This window comes from Electrophorus electricus, chromosome 10 (genome assembly GCF_041902795.1).
Source record: "Electrophorus electricus isolate QZ-2024a chromosome 10, ASM4190279v1, whole genome shotgun sequence".
In the NCBI taxonomy this organism is placed as follows: domain Eukaryota; kingdom Metazoa; phylum Chordata; class Actinopteri; order Gymnotiformes; family Gymnotidae; genus Electrophorus; species Electrophorus electricus.
In genome coordinates, this window is record NC_137506.1 from 31,255,777 (window position 1) to 31,273,276 (window position 17,500).

General features: G+C 51.4%; 1 protein-coding gene across 2 annotated transcripts in view; it reads right to left on the reverse strand.

The window, feature by feature from the left end:
- The window catches only part of jmjd1ca (jumonji domain containing 1Ca), a 67,752-nt gene that overhangs the window by 9,797 nt on the left and 40,455 nt on the right, over window positions 1–17,500 (reverse strand). The window contains exons 4-12 of one of the 2 annotated variants that reach the window (XM_035532682.2): window positions 11,095–11,200; window positions 10,512–10,636; window positions 10,080–10,217; window positions 9,869–9,910; window positions 9,118–9,229; window positions 7,154–8,907; window positions 6,351–6,505; window positions 3,560–6,180; window positions 2,652–2,853 (exon numbers count right to left, since the gene is read on the reverse strand). In XM_035532682.2, coding sequence (XP_035388575.2) covers window positions 2,652–2,853; window positions 3,560–6,180; window positions 6,351–6,505; window positions 7,154–8,907; window positions 9,118–9,229; window positions 9,869–9,910; window positions 10,080–10,217; window positions 10,512–10,636; window positions 11,095–11,200 — 5,255 coding nt within the window. The remainder of the gene's footprint in view (window positions 1–2,651; window positions 2,854–3,559; window positions 6,181–6,350; window positions 6,506–7,153; window positions 8,908–9,117; window positions 9,230–9,868; window positions 9,911–10,079; window positions 10,218–10,511; window positions 10,637–11,094; window positions 11,201–17,500) is intronic. The other variant, XM_081721158.1, reaches the window with a different exon arrangement.

Consider the following 17,500-nt stretch of genomic DNA (forward strand, 5'->3'; position numbering starts at 1 on the left):
ATTGTGTAAGTGAATTTTATCTGAAGGTTAATTTGTTGTTATTTATGAAGTCGATAAACAGTGAGTCCATGTACGGCATCATAGTGTCAGGCTGTGGCAGATGAGTGTGTATGTCAGGCTATAGCAGACGAGTGTCTCCACAGAAGAATAACAGAGTAAAAAGTTTAACACTACTCTCAAGCGTAATTATGTTGATTGCTTAAATCAAGTTTAATTTCTATATTGAAACTCAAATTTCTTCTAATGGAATAAGTACTGTCCATTAGATCATACAGGTTTTTTGTTGAAGAACAGATGTAAATGACATGTATGGCAGATCCGGGCCATTCGTATATTTTGTTTATACTCGAGTAAAAATTCTAAATATGGAAAAGATTGGTAAATTGGTGAATGTGAGTTCTCGTTAACCGTTCACACAAGGAATGTAAAACTGAATGGTTAAAGCATAAGGCCAAATGTTTTCTCAAAACAGAAGCCCATATTCGTTCTTTTTCAAAGTCCAAGATTAACCTTGTGAGACTTCAGCTCTATTAACTCAATCTCACCAACCCCTGCAGTACCAAACTCAACCTCACCAACCCCTGCAGTAATGTAACTCCATCCCACCAACATATGCAGTACCAAACTCAAACCAGCCAACGCCTATAGTACCAAATTCAACCCCACCAACCCCTGCAGTACCAAACTCAACCCATCAACTCCTGCAGTACCAATCTCATCCCAGCCAACCGCTGCGGTACCAAACTCAACCCACCAACTCCTGCGGTACCAAATTCAACCCCACAAACCTCTGCAGTATCTAACTCAACCTCACCAACTCCTGCAGTACCAAACTCAACCCCAACCACTTCGGTACCAAACTCGAATCCCACCAACCTCTGCAGTATCTAACTCAACCTCACCAACTCCTGCAGTACCAAACTCAATCCCACCAACCCCTGCAGTACCAAACTCATTCCACCAACTCATGCGGTACCAAATTCAACCCTGCCAACCTCTGCAGTATCTAACTCAACCTCACTAACATATGCATTACAAACTCAACCCCACCAACATCTGCAGTACCAAACTCAACCCAGCCAACTCCTGCAGTACCAAACTCAACCCAACCAACTCCTGCAGTACCAAACTCAACCCCACCAACCCTTGCAGTACCAAACTCAACCCCACCAACCCTTGCAGTACCAAACTCAACCCGCTAATCCCTGCGGTACCAAAATCAACCCACCAACTCCTGCAGTACCAAACCCGAATCCCACCACCCTATGCAGTATCTAACTCAACCCCATCAACCGCTGCAGTACCAAATTCAACCCCACCAACTTCTGCAGTATCTAACTCAACCCCACCAACATCTGCAGTACCAAACTCAATCCAGCCAACTCCTGCAGTACCAAACTCAACCCCACCAACTCCTGCACTACCAAACTCAACCCCACCAACTCCTGCAGTACCAAACTCAACCCACCAACTCCTGTGGTAACAAATTCACCCCCACTAACCTCTGCAGTATCTAACAACCTCGCCAACCCCTGCAGTATCTAACTCAACCTCACTAACATATGCAGTACAAACTCAACCCCACCAACATCTGCAGTACCAAACTCAACCCCGCCAACCCTTGCGGTACCAAACTCAACCCCGCCAATCCCTGCGGTACCAAACTCAACCCACCAACTCCTGCGGTACCAAATTCAACCCCACCAACCTCTGCAGTATCTAACTCAACCTCACCAACCCCTGCAGTACCAAACTCAACCCTGCCAACCACTGCGGTACAAACTGGAATCCCACCACCCTATGCAGTATCTAACTCAACCCCGCCAACACCTGCAGTACCAAACTCAACCCAGCCAATGCCTGTAGTACCAAACTCAACCCCATCAGCCTCTGCAGTACCAAATTCAACCCCACCAACCCCTTCAGTACCAAACTCAACCCACCAACCCCTGCGGTACCAAATTCAACCCTGCCAACCTCTACAGTATCTAACTCAACCTCGATAACATATGTTGTACAAACTCAACCCCATCAACACCTGCAGTACCAAACCCAACCCAGCCAACCGCTGCGGTACCAAACTCAACCTACCAACTCCTGCGGTACCAAATTCAACCCTACAAACCTCTGCAGTATCTAACTCAACCTCACCAACTCCTGCAGTACCAAACTCAACCCCGCCAACCCTTGCGGTACCAAACTCAACCCCGCCAATCCCTGCGGTACCAAACTCAACCCACCAACTCCTGCGGTACCAAACTCAACCCACCAACTCCTGCGGTACCAAATTCAACCCCGCCAACCTCTGCAGTACCAAACTCAACCCTGCCAACCACTGCGGTACCAAACTTGAATCCCACCACCCTATGCAGTATCTAACTCAACCCCACCAACACCTGCAGTACCAAACTCAACCCAGCCAACCCCTGCAGTACCAAACTCGACCTCGCCTGCAGTGCCAAATTCAACCATCTCAACCTCTGCAGTATCTAATTTAACCTCACCAAGCCCTGCAGTACCAAACTCAACCTCGCCAACCCCAGCAGTACCAAACACAACCCAGCCAACCCCTGCAGTACCAGATTCAACCCGCCAACCCCAGCAGTACCAAACCCAACCCTGCCAACCCTTCCCCAGCAGGGGCAGCTCACCGCCGGAAGTAGTAGAAGCGGCAGAAGACAGGCGAGACGGCGGGCTCCTGCGCCTTACGCGAGCGGTCCAGACGGCACTCGCGGCACTTCTGCACGTTGGCGCCAATCTCAGCGCACGAATCGTCCTGCAGGAAGGCCTGGCCAGTCCGTTTCAGCTTCTTCACCTTCCTCCAGTCCTTCAGCACAGAGCGAGGGATGCCATCTGAACAGAGAGAGAGAGAGAGAGAGAGAGAGAGAGAGAGAGCAAGAGAGAGAGAGTCTTCCTTCAGATAGAAAGAGAAGGCACTGATGGATATTACTGTTCCCTTCGGTTTCTCTCTCTGGGATGATGTCACAGCAGGCAACAAGAGACCGTCGGTAGTCGAGGGCTCCTTGATTTCATATCAGAAGACGTTACGACAGCGATGTGAGGAACGGAGGCACATTCAGGTTTGTAAGGCGAATCGGAACATATTAGAGCGAAGCTGTTGATGGCGGAACATCAAGATAAGGCCATGGAAATTTGCTTCATTTTTCCCCTCAGCAAAAAAGAAAAAAAATCGCTCACAGCTGTGGTCTGACTGTGTCTCTGACAAGAAGATGAAATTACAGGAATGTAAGTCAGATGTCCCAAGTCAGTGGACTGTACTGCAGCAAAACTTTACTTTTAATCAATTTGTGCAGTAGTGTGTGGGATATCTTCAGTGTGAGCCAGCCTACTCACTTATTTAAAAGATAAACATAACCTTGTTAATGTTCTCCCACTGCCCTGTCACACCCCGCAGGGCACCTTAAACGTGGCCTGGTCTAACACTTTTCAAATTATGATTATGTCCTGACAACATGAATATTCTAGTGTGACAATATGCTCATAAACTGAAAGCAAACACACGCTCATTTTCTTTAAAACAAAAATCAAAGAAACTCACTGCTATTGGACAGTCGATTCTGAGATTTCTCTTTGGCAGTTCGTAGTGTTCCGTTAGGTTGCCCCTCGTCGTCGTCGTCCTCCTCTTCCTCATCCTCGTCCTCCTGTCTCTCGTTCTCCTCTCTCCTCTTCGGTTGCTGCTCTTGCTTCTTTGCGGAGGGAGGTTTGGCCTGCCATTTGCACAGTGGCCCCAGCTTGTGACTCTCGAGCTCATGGGCCATGTCCCCTCCACCCTCGATTTGGAAGTTCGGCAGGAAATTCCTTTTCTCCTCGTGACCGTCCTTCCCTGACTTGAAGTTCACTGGGCTTAGCTTCCTCTCGTTAGCGCAGAACTTCTTGTTCAGGGAGCTTGGCATCTTGTCCTCCAAGCCATTTCTGTCCAAGATGGGTTTTATATCCTCACAGGAAGCTTTCTGATCCCCCAGAAGAGGGTTTATGTCCTCTGTGTTGGCCTTTGTATCTGTTCCGTTGAACTTTCTGTCTTCTGGAGGGTATTTCCTGTCCAGAGGTTTGAGCTTCCTGCTGTCCAGGCAAGATTCTTTGCCCTCTTTGTTGGCAAACTTGTCGTCTATCCCATTGACCTCTGGTTTGGTTGGCAGAGAGATGCTAGTTGAGGCGTTGAGCGTGGCGTCCGTCTGACTGCCCCCTGCTGCCTGGGAGGTCACACTACCTCTGTCCTGCTCAGAGTGGCGCGTGAGCCAGGCTTTTTTCAGCTTGTGGTAATTGTTCTGTCCAGACTGAGCAGGTTGGTTGGTATGAGGGGCAGGGGCCGCTTGCTGACACGTGACCAATGAGCTTGTCTTGGTTACAGCTCCAGTACCAATGACCTCAGGGGCCAACCTGGGGCATTTGGGCGGGCTGGGATTGAATCCGGACTCCTTCTCTTGGTCCATAGTGCGCGCAGTGCATACGGTGTGTGTGCCGTGTGTAGGGTAAGTGCCGTACCTACTGTGTGAGGTGTGCAAAGCACTCTTGGTAGCGTTCGAGACGTGTGTAGTGTGTAGGGGCTGGACTGTGTGTATGTGGTGCCTTGGTTCTGGAGCAGCCAGCCCAGCTCTGCGCTTCTTCACATGGGGGGGGTCTCTAGGACGGAAGCACGAGCTGAAGGATGGCGACACCTTTGGCTGAACCGTAGCGATTTCCTCCTTCTTGCATCGTTCGGATATCACATCTCTTCTTGAGTGCGGCGTGTCTATGTTTGTGGAATATTTCACCCCGTGATTTGAAAAGGGAGTGGAACCCATATTCTTGGTGGTCATGTTCAAGGGCGTGTTCATGTCCTGCTTTGAGGTGGCCATGTTGATGGGGTGCACGGTGTCCATGGGGGTCCACAGGATTCCCCTCTTGCACTGCACACCACCTTCCTTGGCGTGTGTGTTCGGCATGTGGTCGCACTGGACACGGGATGCTGGCCTGTCATTGACGGTGTAACTCAGGGCCATGTGCATGTAGCTGCAAGGCTGGACGATGACGGAAGCGGAGGCGGTCTGTGGGGTGACCACGCCCCCATTCACCACACTGCGGCCCCCTGCTCTCTCCCTGCTGGGAAAAGCTCCGCTCCTCTGCAGGTCGTAAGTTTGGCTTGTCATGGTTACAGGCTCTGGGACCGGCCTCTTTCCAGCGACCGCTCCATGTCGGAGCTCGGGCACGAGCGTGGGCGGCCTTTGCTGATTTTGGCCCTTTCCAAACAAGTTCATTGGCTGGATGGGTGTCAGAGTGGGCGGAGACAATCGACCTTGCCCCACCTCTTTCGATGCCATAATGGGCGGGGCCGGAGGGTGGAATATGGGTGCGCGGTGAAGTGAAGGCACGGCCCGAGAGGGGGACGCGGAGACAGAGACGAGAGAAGCGCATGGGCCCTTCCTCTCCACGACACCGAGCTGCGCCAGCTCGTTGGAGACAGCTTTACCGGCTGAATGATTGGCCATCCTGCCCAGGGGTCCTTCCTCTTTCTCGGGATGGCGCTTCACCAGTGGGGGGGGCTTGGCTTTGACGGCGCTGTGCGTGCCAGGCACTGCGTTCGAGCCGCTCAGCCTCTCGTACAGCTCTGTGCTGGGCGGAGCCCGGTGGCCCGGCTGCTTGTTCTCGCCACGCCCCCCTGCAGGGGCATAATAGCTGCTCTGGGTGAGCGTGGGGGAGGGATGGGCCGACTGGGGTCTGGGTGGCAGGGAGTGGCGGAGCACATGCATCTTCCGCTCCTGCTCCCTCTCTCTCTCCTGCTCCCTCTCTCTTTCCTGCTCCCTCTCTCGCTCCTGCTCCCTCTCTCTCTCCTGCTCCCTCTCTCTCTCCTGCTCCCTCTCTCGCTCCTTGGAGTGAAGTGAGGTCGTAGGGCTCTTAGGGTAGCGTGGGTCCCGGTCCGAGCCCAGCTTGGCCGTGAACGGCACCACCTTGAGGCTCTCTTGCAAAATGCGCCGGCTCTGCTCATGGTAGTGGCCGGTCCGGTCCCCTGTGAGGTCGTACACCATCGCGGGCTGTTTGGGCCGACTGGAGGCGGACTCTGGAGCCACCGGGCGGTAGGCGTGCCCGTTCTTTGCTACGCCCGCCCTGACCCGCTCTGGCTCCGCTTTCAGGGGGGAGTGGGCAGTGCTCCGTGTCTCACTGAAGACTCTCCTCTCCAGTTCCCTGGACACAAGAAAAGCAGGGCAGTGTTGTGTGAGAACACCCAGCGGTGTTCGGGAGCTCTCATAATTCCTGCTGAACCGGAAAGGTGTGTGTGTCACTCCAGCTCAGGAGAGCAGTGCCACTGCATGTGTGTGTGCGTGTGTGTGTAGAGGAGCAGGTTGTAGACTCACTCGGTGGTTTTGGAAGAAGGGGAGATGGGTTGGACCCCCCTGTTCGCCCTCTGGGTGTCAGCGCTGGAGGGGCGCACAGGCAGCGGGGGTCGTAACCCCTGACCTTCGGCACTGGACACAGGAGTGGGCTGAGGGAGCCATGGGCTGGGTGTGTTCTGTAAACAAACACACACACACACACACAGAGCAAACACATGCACGCAGACACACAGATGCTCACTAACTGCATAACAAATGAAAGCCAGTAAAATATGAAAATGTGAATAATCACTATGATCAGGGAAGGCGTAAGTGAGATATAAGAGACGCACAGACACCGAAAACATGGAGATGTCTGGAAATCAGAACTTCTTACACATACATGAAACCATCTGCAGGGCTTTCATTCCATCCTATTCTTTTTTTCCATCACTCACACCTTGCCAACATCCTCTGATGTCTCTCGTGTTATCCAGTGCACATATATAGTCCCACTATCAGCTATAATCCCAGTTTCCAGCCCAGTTTCAAACAAATCAGAATTCATATTCACTACTACACAAAGCCATGCTTTGAGTAATCAGTAAAAAAACATTTAACATGCAGCACCAATCAAGAGAAAATGTGGTGCGTTTGAAAACCTTATGAATGACCATCTAACCTGTTCTAATGCTCCTTTACCTTGGTAGCTGAACTACTGTCCTACAGCCAAACCCCAGACACACGTACCCAGTGCCACTCTGACCGGACAGCTCGAGGTTTCCCGAAACCGTGAAATGAGAATGAGAAAGCGTCACATCCCACAAGCGTGACGGGACCCTTACCCCTCTCAGGCCGGTCTCGGACGAGCTTGCATTCTCCGAGGGTGTCCACTTAGTGCCCTGAAGGCCCAGGCTGTAACCGTGGGCCCCGTTGGGGAACGTGGACCACAGGAGAGGGTACAGGCCCAGGGGAGCCAGGGGGGCAGAGCCAGGGCTCTGGCCCAGGAGGGAGGGGGCAGGCTGCAAGGCTAGCGGGTGGTGCGGGAGACCCAGGGGTCCCAGACGAGCGTGGCCAGATAGGAGCGCAGAGGACGAGGGCAGGCCTGGTAGGAGAGAGGGCAGGAGGTGGGGGTGCGGAATGGAGGGGTGTGTGGAGCAGAGCGGGGCCTGGGGCGGTAGAGGGAGGGCCGACAGGTGGGCAGAGGGGCTGAGGATTTTGCTGTGGGAGGAGGTGGTGGAGGAGGGAGAGGGGCTCTCGAGGTGGTGCTTGGCCTGGGGGTTGGGTGGGGTGCGGGGGCGCTGGATGTAGGTGGGGAGGTGCTCCAGGTCTTTCCTCACGAGGGCTGGGTCTCTGTACACGGTGAAGGGCTCCTGCCGGTCGATGATCAGCGGGCTGTTGGCGGGCTTGTCTGGCGTGGGGGTGCGATTGGGGTTGTGGGGGAGACTCTGAGGTGGGGTTCTGGATCCACGGGGCGGTTCTTGTTCCGTGGCGGTCGGTGTAGGAGAGGGGACAGTGGGGCGATTTGGGGTTGGGACTTGGCTTGCTTTGGGAGCAGGTGTGCTTTTAGGGGCCTTGCGAGATTTCTCCAGGTCGACTTCAGCCGGAGAGCCTCCCTCTTTGACCCCGGCAGCCTCGGGAGGGGCGTGCTGCTGCAGCCTGGATGTCTCTGTGAGAGCCGGAGGTCTGGAGATGACCGCAGCGGAGGGGCAAGGGCTGGGGTACACAGCGGGCTTGTGGGAGGTTTCGGAAACAAGCGCGGCGTCACGTTCAGGACTGGCGCTCCGTATCAATCCCTTCTCGTTGTCCGCCTCCGTGATACAAGGCAGGTCGGAAGAGTGGGTCACGGCTTCGCTGGGCTCCTCCTCCACCGGAACTGCTGGGACGATTGCCTCCGGGTGACTGAGCTCTGACCCTCTGACCTCTGGGTCACCAGACAGGATCTCCTGATCACCTTCCACCGCCTCACACTCCGGCGGTGACGTGTGCAACAGCACGCACGCCGTTTCCATGGTAGCCAGCTGCTCATTCTCCTGGGAGGCCAGCAAGGCAGAGACAGCCTCCGAATCCTCCTGGGATGCTCTTTCGCTCCTGTCCTCCATCTCTATCCCTCCATTTGTTCTCCCCTCCTCTACCTTGGCGCAGTCCGGTCCCTCGGTGCACTGCGGCGACCCAGGGTTCGGGACAGTACCGTTGCAGGACACGCTAGTCAAATGGACACGAGGGGGCGGGCTTTTCGCCACCTGCCCTCCCTCGCTGTCTGCCGATTGGCTGGGAGAGAGCTCCCTGCTGCTGGGGGAGGTCTGAGCCTTCGGCTCCCGTCCCGGAAGCCCCGCGGGATTGTGGGCCGTCTCGCTGTCATCTGGCTTCTTTGAAGCGCAGTGTTTCCTCGTCAGGCTCTTCGGCGCAGGGGCAATCGGCAAGCTCCGCCCACTGCCGCCCTCCTCCTCCTCCTCGCTGCCATTGGACAGATCTGAGCCGCCACCCTCCTTCAGTCGCTTCAGCCCGCCTCTCCTCTTCTCCTTCACGTCCCGGTCGTCTTCCTCACCGACCCGCCTCCTCTTCCTCTCACCGGTGCTGATCCTGCTCCTGGAGGGATCTGGAAAGAAGTAAAAACGTTGGACTTATTACGAGGAGTGTGAGTGTGTGTGTGTGTGTGTGTGTGTGTGTGTGTGTGTGTGTGTGTGTGTGTGTGTGTGAGTTTAACTCTTCAGGAAGTCTATTTCAGACACCAGACAGTTCTGGTGGTGTGACGAGTCTCAGCAGAGGGGAGGTGTTTATATACGCCTGATGTATGGCTGTGTCTCACCTGCTGGAGCTGGAGGAGCTCCGTCCTGATCCTGCACCCCTGCGACGTCTCCCTCCGCCGGACTGCACGCCAGAGACCTCAGCCTCCTCTGTCCTGGCCCCAGGCTGCATGTCTGTAGGGATGGAAGGAGGTGATAAGTGTGTGTGTGTGTGTGTGTGTGTGTGTATGTGGGGTTGGTCGATGTAAGCTTTTTGAATATGTGTGACAGTATTAAGCCAGTTACTGTATTATCCTGGAGGGGTGCTGTGTGTCTGTGTCTGTGTGTGTGTGTGTGTGTCTGTGACAGTGTTAAGCCTGCTACTGTTGTGTGTGTGTGTGTGTGTGTGTGTGTGTCTGTGATAGCATTAAGCCAGCTACTGTACTGTATGTGTGCGTGTGTGTCTGTGATAGCATTAAGCCTGCTACTGTATTGTATATGTGTGTGTGTGTGTGTGTGTGTGTATGTGTGTGTGTGTGTGGGTGTGGCTGTGACAGTGTTAAGCCTGCTATTGTTTTTTTTGTGTGTGTGTGTGTGTGTCTGTGATAGCATTAAGCCTGCTACTGTATTGTATATGTGTGTGTGTGTGTATATGTGTGTGTGTGTGTGGGTGTGTGTGGCTGTGACAGTGTTAAGCCTGTTACTGTTTTGTGTGTGTGTGTGTGTGTGTGTGTGTGTGTATGTGATAGCATTTAGCCAGCTACTGTATTGTATGTTTATGTGAGAGTGAGAGAGAGTGAGGCAGAGTTTGTGTGTGTCTGAGAGATACAGGACCTGGTCCGTTGCTGTAATGTTGCTTGACTTGTTAACTGTGTTCTGGAGAAAGATCAAAATTAATAGGAAAAATGAACAGAAAAATAAAAATGACAGAACCAGTAAGTACTAAAAAGTATCTGAAATCACACACTCACACACACACACACACACACACACACACACACACACACTCACACTCACACACACACACACACACACGTTTTCTCACCAGGATCATCCTGTTGCTCTTGTTGGTCTGAGGTTTGCGTTTTGCAGCAGCGTTCTCTCCTGTCTGCAGTGTGTGACTGATGTCGTCCAGGACCAGCACATGCACCAGGCCCGGGTCTACACTCACAGGCTCTGCCAGCTACAGCACACACACACACACACACACACACACACACACACACACAAGCACAGTGAGAACACACTGACGAGGGCGCTTCAGGAATCACAGACATTCCTTCTGTACAGCTCCGGAGAGTGAGAGAGCAAGACACAGAGAGAGGGAGGGAGGGAGGGAGGGAGAGAGGGAGAGATGGAGAGAAACAGAGAGAGAGAGGGAGAAGGAGAGAGAGGGAGAGATGGAGGGAGGGAGAGAAAGAGGGGGAAAGAGAGAGAGAGAGAGACTGAGCAGGTGAGGGAATTCGTGCATTCTCACCTGGTCGCTCAGGATGGTCATGGTATTTTTGTTGTTGTCATGGTGACTGATGACACCGGTGAGCCACTGCGGTTTGGGGTCATGTCTGAACACCTTCACCCTGAGGCCCCTCAGACAGCCGCGCCCTGCAACACACAGCGTGCAGGCGCTCAGACGTCCCCACGGCAATGTGGCTCTAGTACACGCATGCGCTATAGATGAGGTGAAGCTAAGTGAACTCTCAGCGTAGGACCGTGTCTGAGTTTGGGAAATCTAAAACTGATGCTGACACAGAGAACATTCTCTGAAACCCCCCCTTATACCCACACAACCCCCCCCCCCCCCATACACATCATAACAAAATGACCAACCCCCCCCCTCCACACACACACTTGACAGGAAGGACTAAGTTGGGACGGAGCTGACAGCTCGAACAAGCATTAATCAGAAAAAGTGGGGTTGACCAACCGAGCTCAGACACCACGTCTATCAGACACCCACGTTCCCAGCGCACTCGCTCCCCGCCCAGCAGTGCTGAGGGATTTGAAGAGAAGGTTCCTCCCCTCCCCCCCGCCCCTCCCAGCAGAGGACGAGCGGAGTGTACCTAGCTGAAGAATGTTCCGGAGCTGACGCTGCCTGAGCCAGGCTTGGACCTGCTCCCAGCCTGGAGGAACCGCGCCGAGGGCTGCACTCCCACTATCCACATCTCCCTGACACAGCCGCACGTAGAACACACACGTGCAACCACACACACACACACACACAAAGAAAAGATTTAAGCATGAGGGGACGGTTTTCCGAGGTCTGATTAGGAGTGGCACAGGGCTGGTTACCACACTTGGACAGCTAAAAGAAAAGTAGAACAGACAGGAAGAGCGAACGGAGGCAGAGGGGAAAAGAAAGTGAGAAAGAGGAAGTGTAATCAATAGTACAAAAGAGAAAGACAGGAAGAGAGAAAAACAGCACTAGAAAGAAGGAGTGAGACAGAGGGACAGAAGTGTTAGACAGTGACACACACACACACACACACACACACACACACCCACACACACACACAAATAGAATTACTCATGTGGGCAGACACACCATACACGTGTGCGTAAACAAACATATACACAAACATGCACACACACACTCAGAAGGGGTTGAGTTATGTAAGAGGCCTGAATCTGGACAAATCATCGGCCAAACTCATGCTGAACTCCTGCGGCCTCTGTTCCTTGTTACAGAACGCCAAACACACACGCAGTCACACACCCCACCCCCTACACTCAGACAGGAACACACACACACACACACACTATATATATATATATATATATAAAATCACAAATAACTCCCACACAAAATTATACCACAAATACAAATACCCTTTGTTTTTCACAGAGGCACAGATAATGTTTAGTTTTACATGCTGCAAACAATGACAGCTCCCATTACCACACACACACACACACACACACACACACTTAAACATTTTCAAATGCTTTCCCTCAGGATTACAGTTAATCCTACTCACTCAAAGGTCAGTCTTAACCCGGGTCTTAACTGAGCTTCTGCGAGGTCTGAGGTCTGTGTGTGTGTGTGTGTGTGTGCTCCATTGCGTGCATCCACGCCGAGAGCTGCATGAATCTTCTTTCGCTTGAGAGAGCAATCGGCCTCGTGCATCTGTCCTCCGCTCCTCATCCCTGAAGCCCTCACCCTCATCTTCAGACTGACCCATGCTTCAACCCGTCACCCTGTCCCTTCTGTATCCCCGTGTTCCGTGTCCCTGGCCCTGCATGTTTCTGCAGGAAACACGGCCTTCCCGGGAGAAAGCGCGCGGCTCTCCGTGTTCTCCGGAACTCTCGCTCGCTTACAGAAAGCGGACACAGTTCTGGACACACAGCCAGTATCCTGCTCTCCCATTCATGTAACCATTGAGGACACATCACTTGCATGTGAGCTAATCCAAAGGTAGTCAGGATTAGGGATTTGGCATAGTGTGATTTTTAAAAATCCAGAATTTGAGTGGCTAATCCATGTCCTTAGTAAACACCACACACAGCGTCGGACAGACAAACAGGAAAGATTTTACCGGCCAGCAGCGATTGTTTGGCTTCCTGGTTATGATGTCATGACTGGGAATCTAATGTGTGCAGTTACAGCGGATGAACTCCGATACACCAGGCTGCGTGAACACCTGCGACGTGACAGAAATGCTGTCCAGCGCACACACACACACACACACACACACACTTTCTCTGCTTCATTACAGCTCTACAGGGGAAGCAGCTACATTGAGCTGCTCAACATTGAGCGAGGCACACTGAGAGATGCACGCCAAGCGAGGCACACTGAGGCACTTTTAATGAGGCACACTGAATGAAGAGTGCTAACCACGGCATACTAATCATGGCATGCTAACCGGGGCACACAGAACAAGGCATGTTGAATGAGGCACGCTGACTGAGGCGTGGTCACCAAGACGCACTGAGCGAGGCACATTAACTGAGGCACATTCACCAAGGCTCACTGCTGAGGCACGCTAACCAAGACACGTCAACCGAAGCACACTAACTGAAGCACGTTAACCGAGGCACGCTAATTGAGGAATGTTTACCCAGGCACGCTGACCGAGGCATGCTAACCGAGACACGTTAACCAAGATACATTAAGCAAGGCACACTAACCGAGGCACGTTAACTAAGGCACGCTGAGGAATGTTCACCCAGGCACGCTAACTGAGGCATGTTCCCTGAGGCACACTGACTGAGGCACGCTAACCGAGGCATGTTAACCAAGGCACACAGACCAAGGCATGTTCCCCGAGGCACGCCAAACGAGGCATGTTCCCCGAGGCAAACTGACCGAGGCACGATAACCGAAGCACACTAACTGAGGCACACTGGCCGAGGCATACTAACCGAGGCACACTGAGAGAGGGACACACCGTGCGAGCCTGGACACTGATGCTGATTCGCTCTTAGATCTGTCCACATGAAATGAAGGAGCAAATAAAGATTTCCCTCTTTATTTCTGATCAAGCAAAGGTTTCTGTGGTGGACAGAAGGACCCCTTTTCATCACCACGAAGGCTTATTTTTGTCTTTGACGTCGACTGTTTAAAGATTTCAATACCTTGTGAATTATGGCATCATGGTGAAGCATATCGGGATGCCAAAAACCCCAGAATGACTGGGGAATTAGTGTGGCTCAGATCGGCAGGTGTGGTGAAGCACGCACGTGCCTGTGCGTGCGTGTGTGTGTGTTTTATAGGGGCTCTCATAATCTCCCTGCATGTGTGTGAGAGAGAGTAGTCATCTCTGATTCCTATCTGACCTTGCATATGAGACATACGGTTATGGGAGAGTGGAGGAGACTGTGTTAGAGAGAGAAGAAGAGGGAGGGGTGTGTGCGTGCGTGGGTGTGTGTGCGTGCGTGGGTGTGTGTGTATTACTCATCTGTGCCTCAGTTCTCAGGACGAAGGGAAGACATGATTTATTCATTTACCCGTAGGCAGGTTTTGATCTCTCTCTCTCCCACACACACACACACACACACACACACACACACACACACACACACACTACTCCCCCCTCTCTCCTTTCTCTCTAACTCTCCCTGGCCCCCCCACTGTTTCTGTGCCTCTCTCACCTCTCACTCTATTTCTCTCTCTGACAAAAACATGCACACACACACACACACACACACACACAGACTCACAGACACAGACACACACACACACACACACACACACACACACACACACACACACACAGACTCACAGACACAGACACACACACACACACACACACACACACACACACACACACACACACGCGCATTTTCAGCACCGCTTCAGTGGCTTTTAGGAGAAGGAGAAGTGGGGGTTTCTGGGTGGGCTGGGTGAAGGGAGGCTGGAACTCACCATGACGGGAAGGTTAATTAGTGTTAATTACGGCCTTACTCCACTGCTTCATTTGATTGGTGTGAAAAAAAAAATCCGATTTTGATTTAAAGCAGAGTGGAAATTACATACACACACACACACACACACACTATAACAACAGGATGCTCCCTCTTTCTCTTTCTCTCTGTCTAGTTTGTATTTAGGAATACATACACACACACACACACACACACACACACACACACACACACACACACTTCTCTATTCTAATGACCCAATCTACTATACACTCTCATTATCTCAGTAAGTGCAGAAAAACACACACACACAAACACACACACATGTAAGATAAACATGCAACTGCTGACAACCTGAATGAACACACTCCCTCCATCTGACTTGCTACCAGAGTAGAAATACACCACCATGTTGGCCTGGAATTAATCAAACCAGCATGTATGTGTGTGTGTGTGTGTGTGTGTGTGTGTGTGTGTGTGTGTGTGTGTGTGTGTGTGTAGTGGAAGTCCACTCACAGGAAGGAGCACCAACACTTGCTATCAGTGCTGGACTGAAAAAGGACCGAAGCCCTTCTGCTTTAGAATTTAATTTATAATTTAACAGAAATTAGTAAAAATAAATCAACTTTACTGAAAACATTTAGAAAAACTATAGAAAGCACAGATCAGAACTCTATAAGCAGAACTGATTTATTTTATCATTTTAGCATGTTGGCATTTTGGTCATATCTTGAGATCTATTAACGGCAAATTTTTGATAAGAGGTTAAGATTTTAACACAAACACAGAAATTTCCCAAAAATTTCATTTTGAGTATCGGTCAGCATCAGTTCACGAATTTCATACCAGCACATGAGTTGATTCTGTTAATTATGCATTTGATATTGGCCTTCAACAAACTGAAATGTTAAACTGTAACACACAATGAATCCATAATACATATCTGGTTACAGACATCAGAACTCAGGAGAGAAATCAGTTGGCCTCTTAAACAAATCTGACATTTTAAAGGCTGAGTTTGGAAAACGATGATCGTTTATGAAAACAATGACTGCGGTGCAACCGGTCACGGCCGCGCGACAAATTTCTTCTCTGATAAACGTCCCTCCTGGCTTTAGGATTACAAAGCGCGTAGTCAAATATTAAAAAGCATTCAACCAAATCCATTTACCAGCCTGTAGTCCTGGCTGAGTTCACCCTAGTCAATCGCCGATGATTTGACTGCAGCTTCCTTGTTATGTGGTGTAGGGGGGTCGTCTGAACGTACCCAGACTGACGTCGAGACAATCAATGAGTCCCACAGGATACAACCCACCCCTACCTCCACCCACACCCACCCACCCCTCCACCCACAACCACCCACCCACCCCTCCACCCACGCTTACCTAGACTCCGCCTAGACTCTGCCCACTAAATCCCCGTTGCCAGGGTACTTCACCAGGTGGGAAGCAGGAAGTTATTTACTGTTATTTTGTTTGTTTTTTCAGTTGTTTACTGTATTTAACATATCCGCGTAGCTACGGTTCACCTCAGAAGCGTGCCTCTCACTGAACTCACAGACTCAAGACTGTTTGTTTCAAAAACTTGGTATGTAAAATTTGATGAAACTTCCTAATTTTATTTTTTTACCCCAATGCAAGATCTAATCTGATTTGTTGAGCTTTCTTACTGGACACTGAAAACCAATCACTTTCGTTCCAGGAGTGTGTGTACGGTGGGATCAATGCAGCGACACACAGCTGACCGACTCTATAAGTAACTTGTTCCAAATGAATCTGTGTTTGTGTACACGGAGGAAAAAAAGATGTTTGCCAAGACTGATGAGAACTGCTGTCAGAGGAAGGGAGGAGGTGTGTGATGATAAAGTAATATCAAAGAATGAGAATAAGATGACCTCACTCTAAGACACCACCAAACCATCACCACGGCAACACGGCCAAGGGAGACAGAGTGCTGATCCAACTATTGCATCAGGAAGAGAGAGAGAGAGAGAAAGAGAGGGAGAGAGGGTGTGTGTGTGTGTGTGTGTGTTTTGGGTGGGGGTGTTTATCTGTTCACGTGTGAGAGACAACCTTATGCTCTTACTCTGAGCACACAAGCACCACTCACACAGACACACACACACACCTCCCCACACACACACCCACACACACCCACTCAACCACACACAGACACAGACAAACACAAACACGCACACATAAACATGCACTCAGCTACACAAACACATGCATAAAACCAACACGCACACACACGCATAGGCACATACATATGTAAACATACAGACCCGCAATGAATGAGAGAGGCAGAGAGCCGGAAGAGGGGTGTGTGTGTGTGTGTGTGTGTGTGTGTGTGATACAGAGAGAAATAAATAGAGGCTATGCAGCTTCATTTAAATCGGCGAGAGGAACAGGGGGAGATAAAATGAAAGAGACTGAGCGTGTGTGTGGGTAAAAAGCGTGTGCGCGCATGTGAGAGAAAGAGCGCCCCCCCCGCGAGAATAGATTGAGAGAGGAGAGACAGAGTGCCTGATTAAGAGAGACAGACAGAGGAAGAGAATAGAGAGAGAGAATGAGGGAGAGCTGAAGTGGATGAGGTAATGACAAACGGAGGAGAGAGAGTGTGCGCCTGCTTGAATGGAGGAGAGATGGAGAGGGAGAGGTGGAGAGATGGAGAGAAAGGAGAGAGGGAGAGATGGAGAGATGGAGAGAGGGAGAGAAAGGAGAGAGGGAGAGAAGGAGAGAGGGAGAGAAAGGAGAGAGGGAGAGATGGAGAGAGGGAGAGAAGGAGAGAAAGGAGAGAGGGAGAGATGGAGAGAGGGAGAGATGGAGAGAGGGAGAGAAGAGAGAGGGAGAGATGGAGAGAGGGAGAAAAGGAGAGAAGAGAGAGAGGGAGAGAGGGAGAGAAGGAGAGAGGGAGAGATGGAGAGAGGGAGAGAGGGAGAGAAAGGAGAGAGGGAGAGAAGGAGAGAGGGAGAGAAGGAGAGAGGGAGAGATGGAGAGAGGGAGAGAGGGAGAGAAAGGAGAGAGGGAGAGAAGGAGAGAGGGAGAGAGGGAGAGAGGGAGAGAAAGGAGAGAGGGAGAGAAGGAGAGAGGGAGAGAAAGA